This window comes from Neovison vison, chromosome 13 (genome assembly GCF_020171115.1).
Source record: "Neovison vison isolate M4711 chromosome 13, ASM_NN_V1, whole genome shotgun sequence".
Taxonomy (NCBI): Eukaryota; Metazoa; Chordata; class Mammalia; order Carnivora; family Mustelidae; genus Neogale; species Neogale vison.
In genome coordinates, this window is record NC_058103.1 from 92,326,775 (window position 1) to 92,341,190 (window position 14,416).

Genomic DNA, 14,416 nt, shown 5'->3' on the forward strand with positions numbered 1-14,416 from the left:
GCATTCCCACCAACAGTGTAGGAGGGTTCCCCTTTCTCCGCATCCTCGCCAGCATCTGTCATTTCCTGGCTTGTTGATTTTAGCCATTCTGACTGGTGTGAGGTGATATCTCATTGTGGTTTTGATTTGTATTTCCCTGATGCCGAGTAATATGGAGCACTTTTTCATGCGTCTGTTGGCCATCTGGATGTCAAGAAATGGGCAGAGGACATGAACAGACATTTCTGCAAAGAAGACATCCAGTACAGTAGTTCTTAAAGTGTGGTCCCAGGTTTCCGGCGGCATCAGTATCACCTGGAAACTGGTGGAAATTTAGATTTCCAGGCTTTCCCCCAGATCCGCTGAGTCAGAGACTCCTGGGGTAGGCTACCCCAGAAACCTGTGTTCTAAGCCGCCTTCCCTGCAATTCGGGCACGTACTGCAGTCTGAGAACCACTGCTGTAGGAGATGGGACAGTCTGAGCTGAGAGATCTGAGATCTCGTCCTAATCTAATATGCGAGCCTGCTTCCCGCCCTTCAGTGTCCTCATCGGTAAAATGAAGACAAAGTGCCTTCGAAAACATAAATGTGGTTCCACGCTGCCCTGGGAAAGGAGAAAGTCCAGATCCCTGTAATCAAGCCCTAGTTTCATGCACACAGGAGCTGAGATGGGGCAGTCCGGGGTCCTGATGCAGCCGGGTCAGGTGACAGCCCCCAGACCATTTCTCGTCACACATTACCTGCCATTTTTCTTTGCTGTCTGGCCACCAAACAAACATGTTTCTCACCCCTTGTTCGACCATCATTTTCATTCTAGAAAGGAAATCGCTCGCTAAATTTCGACATTATTTGTAGGAGATTGCTTGAGATAGCCTCGCTGAGAATCATGACTCTACAGGGTTGAGCAATCCAAGAATACAATCTTGGCTTCTCCCTCCCCTTCCCTGCTCTCTTCTGAATCACGGTCCGGCCACCCTGGACAGAGCAGCTGACCGCAGAGAGTGCCTCCTCAGACATAGGATGTGAATCCCAGGGCACGTTTGCAGGCCCCGAAATACCAACGTTCCCCGAGCAGGGCTATATCTCTACATCTGTGAAGAAGTTAGATAAGCAGTCCCGTGACAAGTGGGGAGCCACGTTAGGGGTTTTGTTCAAACCTAATGACTCCCATGAGAGCTTCTTGCTATGAAGATACTGGGTGCTTCAGGCTGCTGGAAGGCTTCAGAGCAATCCCAAGAGACCGGACTCTTCGGCTGGTCTGACTCCTTTCAGCATTCACTTTGATGCCTCATTATCCCTTCGCAAAGGACTATTCTCTTTTCAACACCCCCCCCACCCCCGGGACATCACAAAATTCACTCTCCCTCCTCTGCCCCCAACCCTTTGAAGCTGTTGTCTAAAAGCACATTTGATACTGAAAAAAAAAAAAAAGGACTTAATCTTAGAGCAGCGTGTCTTGTAATGATAGGGCTGAGGTCACAGCAGCAGCCAAGAGGGATGACCTTTCTTGGGTTTGATTGAAAGACATGATTTATTTCAAAAAACAGTTCAGAGTATCAATTCCCATTTAAAAAGAGATGGTGGGAAGGCAACTAAAGCAGAGGGAACCTATCGTGTGCGAGGTGTTCTGTGTGTGACCATCTCCTTTCCTCACAGCTACCCAGTAAGGCAAGTCCTGGATTCTGCCCTTCTCGCAGATGGTTACATGGGTTTAGAGAGACAAGGTTAGTTGTCAAAGACAACTAGGTTAGTTGTCAAAGACAAAGTTAATCTTCCCATGGAATTAAGACCATCTGTCCCTTATGAGCTAGGATAGGGGCCCTGAGCTCTGGTCTGTCTAACTCAAAGCTTATGCCATCACCACCATAACACACCTCAATTCTGTCTGGTGATGGCATCATTCTTACATAAGTTGCTTTCTCCAAGAAGCTGAAATTGTTTCTGAAGAGCTCACCCAGGAGAAAACACCAGCAAGTCATGTAGAATGGAAATACACCCGTTAAGGGACTATTTGCTCTTTAACAGATAAGAATGATAATGGTAACACAACAGAAGGCTATTTCTCACCCATGTGACATCCTACTAGAGGTGGGTGAGGGTGTTACCGGGATGGATGGTTTGTCAACCCCAAAGTGCCATCTTTCCTCTTGACACGTGACAGTCCCAGTTGCCCTGGCCAGCAGCATGTAGCGAGCAGAGCAGCAGGGGGGTTGGGGGGAGGTGGGCAGGAGATGGGATCACATAGGAGGTTTTTATGGGCCAGGCCTGGAAGCTGAATACATCACTTCTGTCCACATTCCACTGGCACAAACTCAGGCATATGACTCCACCTGCCTGCCAGGCAAGGCTGGGAAATTAGCTGTGCCGAGGGGGAAAGGGAAGTGGGTTTGGTGAGTAGCCAACCAGTCTCTGCCACAGGTGGGAGGAGGAGTGAGGGTTTGGGATGAGCAAATTCCAGAGTGACTGATGTGGACAGATGCCGACCTTTGGATGTCTAGTGGTTTTTAATAAATTCACTCTTAGAATAACAATAGATGCCTTGGCCATTCCTCAAAAGCCTTTTGTTGTTTGTAGTAGATGATGGATGTCTAGAGAACACCCCCGACACAGCAGAGTTCAGTCGAGAATTTCAGCTGCACCAGCACCTCTTTGATCCAGAACATGACTATCCAGGCTTGGGCAAGTGGGTAAGTCCCATCTTAATGACTAGTAGATCTTCCACTCTTGCATTCTGAAGGTGCTGATGGCGGGAATAAGCAATGTGGGTGGGGTGAGAGAAGAAAAGTTGTTTAGAAGCTGATTTTTCAGGAATCTCTGGTTGAGAGGGAATTTATGTAATTACCAAAACACACGCATGTCTAGGATGCAAGATGCCTCCCTGTCCCACAAGTCAGTGACCTAAACCCATCTCAGCAGCTGTAGTCTCCAGAGACTTCAACTCTGGTCTTCTCCACAGCCTGTGTCATAACACATCCTAAAGTCTTGCCAGGGTTTCACAAAAGTCATGTAGGAAGTCTATAAGTTGGTTTATTTTTTGGTGGGATTTTTGTAAAAAAAAAAAAGAAGAAGAAGAAGAAGAAGAAAAGAAAGAAAGAAAGAAAAGGATACTGAGAAAATTTGCAAATTCTCTCTCCAGACTGAGGGAGATGATCTCTGCAGGACCAAGAAAAAATGACATCAGATGCATAGAAACAGGGGCACCTGGTTTGCTCAGTTGGTTGAGTGTCCAACTCTTGGTTTCAGCTGAGGTTGTGATCTCAGGTGGTAAGATCAAGCCCTGCATCAGGCTCTGCACTCAGTGTGGAGTCTGCTTAAGTTTCTGTCCCTCTTCCTCTGCTTTTCCTACTCATGCTCCCTCTCTCTCTCTAAAATAAATAAATCTTAAAAAAAAAAAAAAAAGAAACTTAGAAACAGACGTATGTAATTCTGCTCTATGGAAAGAGAGGAAAAATTCTAAATGCAGAGCAGTGAACTTGCTGTCAGTACTAGGCAAGAGTCTCTTAACTGTCCATTAAAGAGATTGTAGGCCCTTGGAAAGAGAAATCATCACCATTTGGCATACGGTTGTTAAAAGCAAGTTTTGTCAATCTGACTATATTTTTCTACTCGCCAGTGTCATTCATTTACTTGTCAGCTTGACCAGCGAGATGGAGTGAACATGGTGCACTTGGATCTCAGCAAACTACCTGATGAGATATTTCATGATCTCCTCTTGGAATAGGTGAAGAGAGGCAGGATCGCTCGGCAAGAGAACCTCACCCAAAGGGAGGTTGGGAAGGAATCCTCATCAATAGGGAGAGAGACTTAACGTGGTATCCCGCATGTCATGGCCCTACCCCGCTCCACGTCTTTAGAAATGTTTGTAATAGAAAATATAGAACACGTACTTATGAGCTTCTCAAGGGGTGACCCTTGAGAAGAGTTGGAAGGGAGAACACTGAGTGACCGGAGTCGGGATTCAAGAAGATCCCAACAGGCTCAGACAATGGGTGAAACGAGATCACAATGGACTAGCGATATAGCTGTGCTCCTGTGGTCGGGCCTATGTAATCAAGGGCAAAAGCCCTGTGGGAAAAGTGGGAAACACCAAAGAGTGTTAATTTATGTAGAAGTAGCTGCTCAGTACATCTACGGCATGAATGGATGAGCAGATATCCCTGCCTAAGTGTTTCTAGAGTTTTCCGTCCCTGCTCAGCTCATGGCTACCGCTGACCTTGCTGTAGTCTTAGGACTAAAATCCCTCCCTTCCTTTTAGACTGTTTTAGAGAGAGATGTCTGTCCCCATGAACATTCACTTTCATTTTTCCATTACCTTGTTTTAAGGTTTGCATTGAATTGATTCCCTCTACCCTTGACCTGGACACATTTCCCATCCAAAAACACCACAGCAAGTTTAATTTTGCTTCTTCCAAAATGCATTAATTCTATTTCTCTTCTTTTTCATAAGTGGTTCTGTTAGGGAGACTTGTTTGTGGAGCCATTCTGAGGCCTCCTAGTAGAATTTGAACATGTTGACTAATATAGGCAAACATCTATAGGTTCTTGAACAGGAGACTGAACTCATGAAAGTCTATGAAAGAGGTTATTCTGGTGGCATGTGGAAAGATGCAATAGAGAAAGAACAGACTAAAGGCAAGAAAAAAATATATGAAGTCATTGCAGCTACAAAGGCCATGGATATAGTGGATTCAAGTGAACCACCCCCATGTGGTAAGAACCTATGACATTTCGAAGGTGGCTGGGGAGCTGGCTAGAATGGTATATGGTGTAAATATAGCAGGAGGAAAGAAGAGCTATGTCAAGTTTACTAGAAATAGCATGAACTTTTCCTCTGAGGGAAGTTTTTAAAGGATGGAGTGAAGAAGAGAGGGAGGTAGGAGGGAATGAGGGGAGCAGAGAAGGTGGGGGAAAGTAGGAAAGTACAGAGGAACCCTGAGGAGGACTTCATAACAGAGGGGCAAAGTGTGGCCAAACAGAAGCAAGGGCCAGGTTCAGCAAAGAACGAGTGGAAGATACGGAGCCTGCTTTTTTCCATGTGCTGTGCTAGGTGCTTGATATACAGTAGTCTTCAAGACATGGAGCTGGTCTTCCACGAACTTACCGCTGCGTGGTTGAGATGAAAGGCATGAAATCACAATGAGCCCAATGGCGTGCCGTCCAGCTTCATGGACTAGCCATCCCATGAGCACCAGGTGCCATTACTGGCAAAGGGGGAGGAGAACGGCCGAGGGATATCCAAGACGGAGGCCTCGCATGGCCAACTGTACAATAGCCCACGAGGAAGTGGAAGGCAAAAGAATGGAAATGAGCAAAAGGAAGCAGGAAAGAGACTGAGAAAAGTGTGAGCGAGGTCAGAGAGCCTTTTTGAGGAAGCGGGAGAGATGGAAACTTCTCTCTGAGAACTTTAGTTGCCTCTTCTTGAAAACCGGGACAGACTGGTATTACAGATTGATGACCAGGAACAATGTTTATACAATTTTATCATTTGTAATGATGTGTTTATTTAAACTTAATTTTCTCTCATTTATTTTCTCAGTACCACCTGGCAGTGAAACATAATTTGCTTGATTTGTTTTTTGTTGTTAAGATTTTATTTATTTGTCAGAGAGAGTGAGTGAAGCAGTTGGAGCAGCAGGCAGAGGGGGAAGCAGGCTCCCCACTGAGCAGAGAGCCCAGTGTGGGACTTGATCACAGGACCTTGGGATTATGACCTAAGCCGAAGGCATCCACTTAACCGACTGAGCCACCCAGGTGCCCTGATTTGCTTATCTTCACATGGAAGTATGAATTGAGTACAGTAGTCTTCCTGTAACCAAGGGGGATTTGTTCCAAGACCCCCAGTGATTGCTGAAACTGCAGATAGTACCAAACACTATGTATAGTGTGTTTTCCTTTATATACACAATTAAGTTGAATTTATGAATCAGTAGGAAATTAACAACAGTAATTAATAATAAAGTTGAGCAATTATCCCGATATACTGTAATCAAAGTTATATGAATGTGGTCTCTCCCAGAATATCTTTATTGTAACTATACCACCCTTCTTGTGATGAATAATGTAGGCATTGTGATGTAACACTAATATCTGACTGTATGTCAGAAGGAGGATCATCTGCTTCCAGACCGTGGTTGACCACGGGTAACTTAAAACCATGGAAAGCAGAACCATGGATAAAGGGGAGCTACTGCATGTTTTGCTTTTCTACACTGAGGTTGAGAGGCCTTCCTAACTGTTTATATAGAATGATGGTCTCAAGCTTGTCCTAAGCTCCGGGAGATTGTAAGTTAACAAAGTAATGTTCTTGCACAAGAGAATGGCACACAATGCCGCGATTCCTTATATGCTAATATCATTCGCCTGTTTTTGACATTAGCTAGAGCTCAGCTAGGTCTTTAGCAGTGATTCATATATTATAAATATCAGCGTCTGTCTTGTTTCCTGCATTACTTTCTCTTTGTTAATGCATCAAGACACATTGGTCAAATGCACATCACATGCTTTCCAGGCCCTCTGTTTGATGACGGGAATGAAGACGAAGAATAATAGTCATTGATTTTATTGTATGGTGGTGAATAGTAATATTTATTGAGCACCTACTGTGTGCCAGACATTGTACTAAATACTGTACATGAATTATCTCATTCGATCTGCCCATCCCAATCACTCCCATTTTACAGATGAGAAAATCCAGGCTTAGGGAGCATGGGTAGCCTGCCTGACAGCACAAAGCTGATGATCAACAGATCTGGGTTCGAACTGGACCACCTGACTCCTAGAGTCCTTTAAAAACTGATTCCTCTGCCTCTCCCCCTGCTTGTGCCTAATGAATAAATAGAATCTTAAAAAAAAATAACAAAACAACTGGTCCCTTATCTTTCATGACTCATGGCTCATAATGCACCCTCACAGGGGTCTCATCGAGTCCTGTCTAGGATCAACTGCCTTTTTGACTGTGTGTGTGCTCCCAGTGTTGAGGGGCTATGCCCAAAGACTGGCCATCGTAGGTAGCAGTCGCCCCCTCCTTCACCCAGTAATTGCTCACCGCTACTCAGGAAAGGGTTCTCTTGAAAAGCAAATGTTTCTCCTTTCCAAGTGCTTTTCATATCTTCTCATCAGCCCGCTGGGGTGAATAGGGTCGCTTCCTCTGGGAAGCAGTTGATCACGGCCAGAGCCTGAGCCAAAAAAGAAGTGGCAACAAGGACCCTCTCTGCCTTTCTTTGTCTTTCAGGATCTCAGCCTGGCTGAAGAGTTGCACCCTCTACACTTGGGGTTTTCCTCATGTCTCCAATGTGATTAGCCTTGAGTTATGCCTTTCTGTGATAATTGCTGTTGACATCAGAAGACACGTGATGCCACTTTGTCCCAGATTTGGTAGTGACTTGGTCTAAGTGATGTCGGCCAGGTTTCTCAAGTGTAAAATTACTATTTTCCCCCCGTAAAATTAATAATCTGTTGGGAGATACTTTCAGACTGTATACATGTTCTCTCCCCATTGAACCTCGCAGTCAACAATTTTAGTCTCCATTGATGATACCCGCCAGAATCATGGTAGTTGTCAAGTGGTGATTTTTCAACTCTGTTACTCATTCTACATTTATTGGTTGGCATTCTGCTCTAAGCAAGGGTCTCCTCTACTCCCCCATTTATTCATTTATGTATTTAAAAATGTATTTATTTGTTATCAACATTGATTCGTGGATTCCCATTATCACTTATTTTGGTGTTCAGACTATCCTAGATTTAGTTAGTGGGAGTCTCCTAGCTGGCTTCTCTGTCCTTTAACGTGACTCACCACTTTCTGAGCATGTTCTTACTTTATGGCACAATTAGATATTCTAGCTTCATTGATCCTCGTACTTTCCCTGCCTTAGCCCTGGAATCAGACCTTGGAGAAGTGTCCCTGGTTCCATTTAGGAATGGAATTTGAATCCAAGATCTGGGCAGTTGTCCAAAATCTTGATGGGACAATGGAAAGCCCTTTTTGTGAACTTGAACCTGCTACTCATGTGGAAAACAGGCTCACCACTCCCCCAACCCCACCCCACCTACAAGGAATGGGTGTCAGGGGAGGGGGCTGAGCGCTGCCCGTCTTCGCCTTCCAAACCATTCAATAGCAGAGCTAGTCAGGAATGCCCTAGGCCCTTCCATGCACGGGTGGGAAAGCTTCATCCCAGCTAATCCTAACCCTGGTTCTTAGGCAAACCCAGGGACCATCTCTGAGAGGAAGGCTTGCTAGACTTTTTGCACTTCTTTTAGAAGGGAATCTCTTTGTGGGTTATCATCTGCCCCAGGACCTTCTAAAGGAGATGAACGACAACGATGCTGCCTTCGCCCTGCTGGCGGCGCAGTGGAGCTCAGGCCCGGGCAGAGGGGCTGCCCCACCCATCCTCCTGGCTCCAGGCCCGCATGCCCTCCCACGCACTCGGCCCCGCACCCTGATGAGACACAGGAAGAGCCTCTGTCCTCGCCCCCAATCTCCCCCCTCCCCCCCACCCCATCCTTGGCACAAGCTCCCAGACATTCTCTGTGCAACAGGAGTGGTTACGTCCCCGGAAAAGCAACTGCAGACGACGAGAATGAGCCTCACGGCGATGTGCTCATTCTTCGAGGGTGTGATCTGCACGTCTTTTCTCCCTTCCAGTATTAGATTGACCAGTTCCCCAAGTGAGCGGGAGACCAAGGCTGCGTGAGGCCAGTACCGGCCTTTCCGGCAGCGGAGGCCCCTTCACTCCCTGGCCCCATCTCCCTGCACAGTTGAGGCTGGGCAAGAGATACGCATTGTAAATTGCGGGTGGGGTAGATTTTAATGAACATGAAAATTGTGAAGCTCATTCTTGGCATTTGTCATTTTCATTTCCAAATCTACCATTTAAAAAAAAAAAAAAAAGACACTATATCCAAACAGTTCAGAGGATAGAAGCATTGTAAAAACTTGTTCTTTAACAGAACGCTGTCATCTCTTTAAAAAAAAAAAAAAAAGTCAGTGTATTTTATTTAGAGTAAGATGAATCATCTCTTTTATACATTATTTCCCTTCTGATGAAAAAAATCAAATTAAAAAAACAACTCAAATATGTCCCCCCAATGCCCCTTCTCCTGTTCTGCCTTCAGATTAAGTGTTCTGTCTTTTATAATTTCAGTAGAAGAAAAATCTGCGGAGCATGTGTCTGATATTCTAGAGCTCATTTAAGCCCACTATGTGTTTGAAATACAGCAATATGTGGAAACACTTATACAAACTGTGGTAACAGAGCCTGTTTTTTTTTTTTTTTTCCCCCAACATCGCTTTCCTCCTGCCAAGAAGTTTTTTGGCAGTTTTTAAAAGGTTCACTCTATTAAAAATGTTATAGACCAAATGGTTTTCCGATTGTCTTGACTGGGGGCACACACTGACTGAAGCCACAGGAGGAAAGGTCGCCGAAGTCAGAATATCTCATTTATTTACACAGAGGATTGTTATTAATAGTCAGACACTCCTCTAGAGAACAGTTTATGTGTACCGATCATAAAAAGGGCGTTGGATACAAAAGCAAAATGAGATAAAACTGTTTGTTTTAAACAAAGGCTTGTTCAAACTGAGGAGCTGAGTTTCCCGTGCCCCGTGTGTTTTCGAATGTCGTATTTTCCTGTTTATATGATTGTTGGTGACACTGGGGTGCCTCGGGGCATTGCAGAGAACTTTATTAAAAGCTACACAACCACCAGCATTTCTCTTGTGGTTTGTCTTTCTGACACGACCTTCCTTTCATCTAGCTTTGTTTCCAAAATATGTGTATGCAAATATCCAGGGGGACACACCAGTATTGCTTCTAAAATAGACGTTCACCAAATTTGATCCATACTTGTGCATTTGTGTCTTCTTTTTCTCCCATTCTAGAACAAGAAACTCCTTTATGAGAAGAAGAAGGGAGGACAGACACGGAAGCGGAGGGTAACGTGTGGCTGGCGGGGCTGTTGCTGGGACACCTGGAGCTTTCCCAGAGCTGTTATTTTCCCAGAGTGTAACTCGCTCTCCGTTGTTGGAAAATAGCCGAAGCCGAAGCCTTTCATGTGCCATCCTGGGAGGGCATGACTGGGGTCCCGGAGAGCAAGGTCCATGCCCTTGCCTCCTGCGTTGGCTTGCCCACGATTTAGCACATGGTTCCTCGAGGAGCCCTCCTTGGTGGTGATCTCGCCACCTCCATTGCATTTGTGAAATGTGGATTGCATCCAGCCCCTGGGCTGTGGGAGTTCAGGGAGCCCATGAGGGGGTCTGTCCTCAGAGGGGCTCTCGGCTGCTGGGGGCAACTGCTCACACATCTGCACCAATTATATAAAAACACAAGACAGGAACAAGGAAGCGCTTGCTGCACTGCAAGCTCCAGGCAATAATTCTGAAGGAATGTAGGGGCAAAAGATGAGATGACCAAACCTCATTCCTCCTGCATACCTTTTTCTTCGCCTAGCCAGACTGATGTCCAGTCCATGAAATCTGCTGTATTTGCTTGCTGGCTGGTGAATTTGCTGGCAGGCTTAGGTATTTACCATCTTGGGGCTGCCCAGGGTGGCACATCGGTCTGGGTGTTGCCCATCGAGCTGCTGTGGTGTTGCCTCTTGTAGAGCTGAAGGTCAAGTTTGCTCTGAGTTTCCAGTGCATTTTATGTCCTGGAGACTGAATCAGTGGTCAGTGTCTGTTCTGATAATCCACTGGTGCCCTCGTGAACAGAAGTGCCTGGTCCCCTGCCTTCTTCTGATCAGGTGGAGGAGAAAGTTCAAGATCTGTTTTTCTGTGGCATAGTGCTGCCAGAGAGTAACATGTTAGATACGAAAACCAAGCCATAGACCCAAGGCCACTGACTGTTTTTTTAGAACAACAAGTGCCTGGATCCTGACAACATCTGGGAATCCGGACAGCGGTAGTTGTGGCTGTCCTGCATGGTTTTGCTGGATCCGGTCAGGGTACTCGAGGAGGTGTCGATTTTCTGGTTGTAACATTAATTGACAGATCTTCTTCCCCAGAGTTCATAGGATTATTAGGGGTTTTTCTTGGTGATCACAGTTTCCGATGGCCAGTGGTGGCAGAGAGGGTCCAAAGGGTATATTGTGGTCTTGAGAGAACATCAAGAAATTCTATTTCAGGAGCTCAGAATACACATAATTTACCAGTAGGACGGCTTGAATATCTCTCCGTGGCACAACAAGAACATTTCCAAATAAGACCAATGACCGACCCAAAATGAATAACTTAGCATGAAGCTTTAATTGTCTCTATTTCCTGGCTCACCATTCCTTTTGCCCTGACTTGGTTAATGACCATGGGTCAGGATTTAGGTCGTTTTTCCATGAGACCCGTGATTACCAAAACTCAGAATTCTGGCTAGGACACATGTTATAAAAGATTGTACTTTGGCCTCAACTTCCTCCACGTAGGAAAGGCTTAGAAATTATGAAAATAAGGGTCATTTTGACCCAGTGGTATCAAGTTCTTCCTATTCTCAGACAGTAACAAAAACTCATGGCCATGCCATAAATCCTGACCCTCTCAGGACCCATGGGGTAACAGAACTTACTTCAGGTGATACTTCTACCTCACTGAAAGCCTCAGGTGATGTTTCCACTTAACTAAAGAATTTACTCACCTCCTCAAGTGCACCAATCACCAAAGCCTTCTCCAGTGATTTCCAAGGGACATCAGGATCAAACATCTGATCGTAGTGGTTCTTCTAGGTAGGAAATGGAAAGAACGATCTCTCTGTAACCTAGCCAGTTTCTCTCACCCAGGAGAGAAGACAAATATATAAGTGTCTTGATTTCTTCAGAGGATCAAGTATCATTACTATTATTCCTCTTATGTATAGGATTCAGTACTAATGAACATTTATCAAAAAAGCTCAAGTGATTGCTCCCTTTGCTTCCTCATTAATTTACTTCCCCTGCCCTCCAATATTTGTCATTTTCTAGGTCTAGGAGAAGAACTTCCTCCTGTGAAAGTCCCTTTCCCAAGAGGTATCCTCCCTGGAGTTACAACAGACCCCTCAGTGGGTTTTATGTAACTTTCTGTATTCACTCAAACCCAGTTGAATTCTGAGTTGCTTCATGAGGAAAAGGTCAATTCCCCTTTAAACAAAAAAATGATCACCTTTGCAAACTCATGTTAAGATGTCTCTTGTTAATATTTGAAATCTACTACTGATCTTATTTAAAGGGTTTATCAACATTTTATTCCCATACTTGATAAACATGAAAATCTCATGCCCTTTTTAATATCTTAGAGTTTTCAGAATAAATATTATTACTAAAAAACAATGAAGACGTTCATGGCGTTGAGTACACTTTTCCAGTCTCCACTTGCTTCATCTACCCGGAGGTTCTTACATGACTCTCAGGAGTAAGCCAGGCCATTCTAGCGGACCATCGTTGCTATAAAAAGTATTTTCCTTATTTTAAGTATTTTAAAGATGCCTTCCCAGTAAAGTACTGTGTTTTGGTGACGTATCCTTTCTCAGATTTGAAGACATCCCACACTTTGTAAATCTCAGCTTGTTTGTAATGCATTTCTGCTGGGTGAGTAGGGCCTTTCATGATGCATGGCTTTAGCTGTGAGAATGTGGGAAGACATTTACAAATACTAAACTCAGGGTCCATTCCTTTTGGAGAATGACCTGCTCACCCTTCAGAAGAACCAGGGCAGACAAGGTCCCATTGGCAAGAGAGACCCACCTATGAAAGGCCGCCCTTTATTCACCGGGACTTGGGATTGCTGACCGTTTGCAACCATTGCTTCTTCCTTATATTACTGTTCAGTTACCGGAAGTTGACTTCAATAAACAAATATCTTCCAAAACTTCTGAAATTTTTTCTGCTTGCTAAATACTATGTTGTAAAGCTCCAATTACTAGTTCACATCCAAACCTCAAAAAATAGATATGTATTAGAGGAGGACTGGAAAAACCTTGACTCATTCAGAGAAGCAACAGATGAAAGATTTCAGACTATGAAGTCTTTAGTCAAAAATAAAGGCACCTTGTGTTTAGCTTACTTCTTTTCTTTAGCTTTAGAACTTGACTGAGGGAAGGTGGAAGTGATTGCTTGGGCCACTGCTGAGTCCTCTTGGGGTGGAACATTGGCGCAGAAGAACCAGTACAACAACGGGATATGCTATGACCAGTCTGCAGATGCTAATTCCCACTTGGTTCTGATCTGTCGTCTTCTTTAGAACGTTCTTCTAATTTAATGTGTTTCCTATGCTCTCTCCCACTAAAGAAGGCCATAGAATAATAATGTTATTTTGAATTGGGCTTGGCATCTAAGTAGTGAGAACTTATTAGCTGGATCACGCCAAATCTTTGTGCCAAGAAGCAGGAGCGAGACATATTGCATCTGATAAAGAACTCGTTGGTTGCGTGAAGCAAACAGTTAGACACATCTGTCAGACGCTGAGGTATTATACATGTATTGGAGTAATCACTAGGTAGGTGGTAGGTACCATTGTTCCCTTGTTTCTAACCCAATAGGCCAGAAGCAATTCTCACTCACGTCTTTTGTGAGATGTCTCTGACGTTCACGTATAATACAAAACCATGTTTTTTTTCAGAGTGTCAATCCATACCTACAAGGACAGAGACTGGACAATGTGGTCGCCAAGAAGTCGGTCCCCCATTTTTCCGAAGAGGATAAGGACCCAGAATAAAGTGAAGATGCTGGGTAGAAACCCACACCGCCTGTTAGCCCTCCGTATGGCTTATGTGCACGTGTGATTAGAGCCCCTGTGAACGGCAGCATGTTTCTAATTTAGACTAGTACGGATGAGAAGCAGCTGTATTTTGATATTGCATTGTCCTTCACGCGGACAGCTCCGCTTTCTACTAAATTAGAAGAAGAGCTTTTTTCTTTTTAAATGTGGATCTGTAGTGGGCATTAAAATTAAAGTGTCTATGTCACCAACAGGAAAAAGAAAGACTATGAATGAAATGTCCTCAGAACGCTTGCAGTTTAAAATGGTGTTTCGGGCCACACTCTTTGGGCCGAGTCTGTGAAAAGCTGGCATTTGATTTTGATTATGTAGTTCCCCCAGCCCTTGGGCGTCGTTACACGTCAGTAAAGGAGACTGCACTCCAGAGGAGGAGCCGACACATTTCACTTGGCTACATCTTAATAAATGTGTATGCGAGCACTGGTGTGGGAAGCTTTTTTATTTAGAGCATTATAAAAACAATTTATTTGCTTACTAGAACAAACTCCCAGATATGATCTTATCTGGTCTGAACGCTCATACTGTGAGGTAAATGGGGGCTGGCACCACGTCTTCATTTTACAGATGGCGGGACCGAGACTCCTGGCTTTCGTGAAAATCTGGAACCGATACTTGTCAGTACATGAGGACGGAGGTCTTTGACTTTGAGTTCTTGTGTCTGTTCATCAAATACCAGGTTTCTGCCACATGCCAGGCACAGGG

The 14,416-nt window shown here is 44.6% G+C and overlaps 1 protein-coding gene across 2 annotated transcripts in view; it reads left to right on the forward strand.

Annotated features, from left to right (window-relative positions):
- Positions 1–14,134, forward strand: part of SCG5 (secretogranin V) — a 53,493-nt gene extending 39,359 nt beyond the window's left edge. Inside the window, exons 4-6 of one of the 2 annotated variants that reach the window (XM_044232066.1) lie at positions 2,554–2,666; positions 9,860–9,913; positions 13,556–14,134. In XM_044232066.1, the coding sequence (XP_044088001.1) occupies positions 2,554–2,666; positions 9,860–9,913; positions 13,556–13,651 (263 nt within the window). In that variant the 3' untranslated portion in view covers positions 13,652–14,134. The remainder of the gene's footprint in view (positions 1–2,553; positions 2,667–9,859; positions 9,914–13,555) is intronic. The other variant, XM_044232067.1, reaches the window with a different exon arrangement.
- Positions 14,135–14,416: the final 282 nt, after the last annotated feature.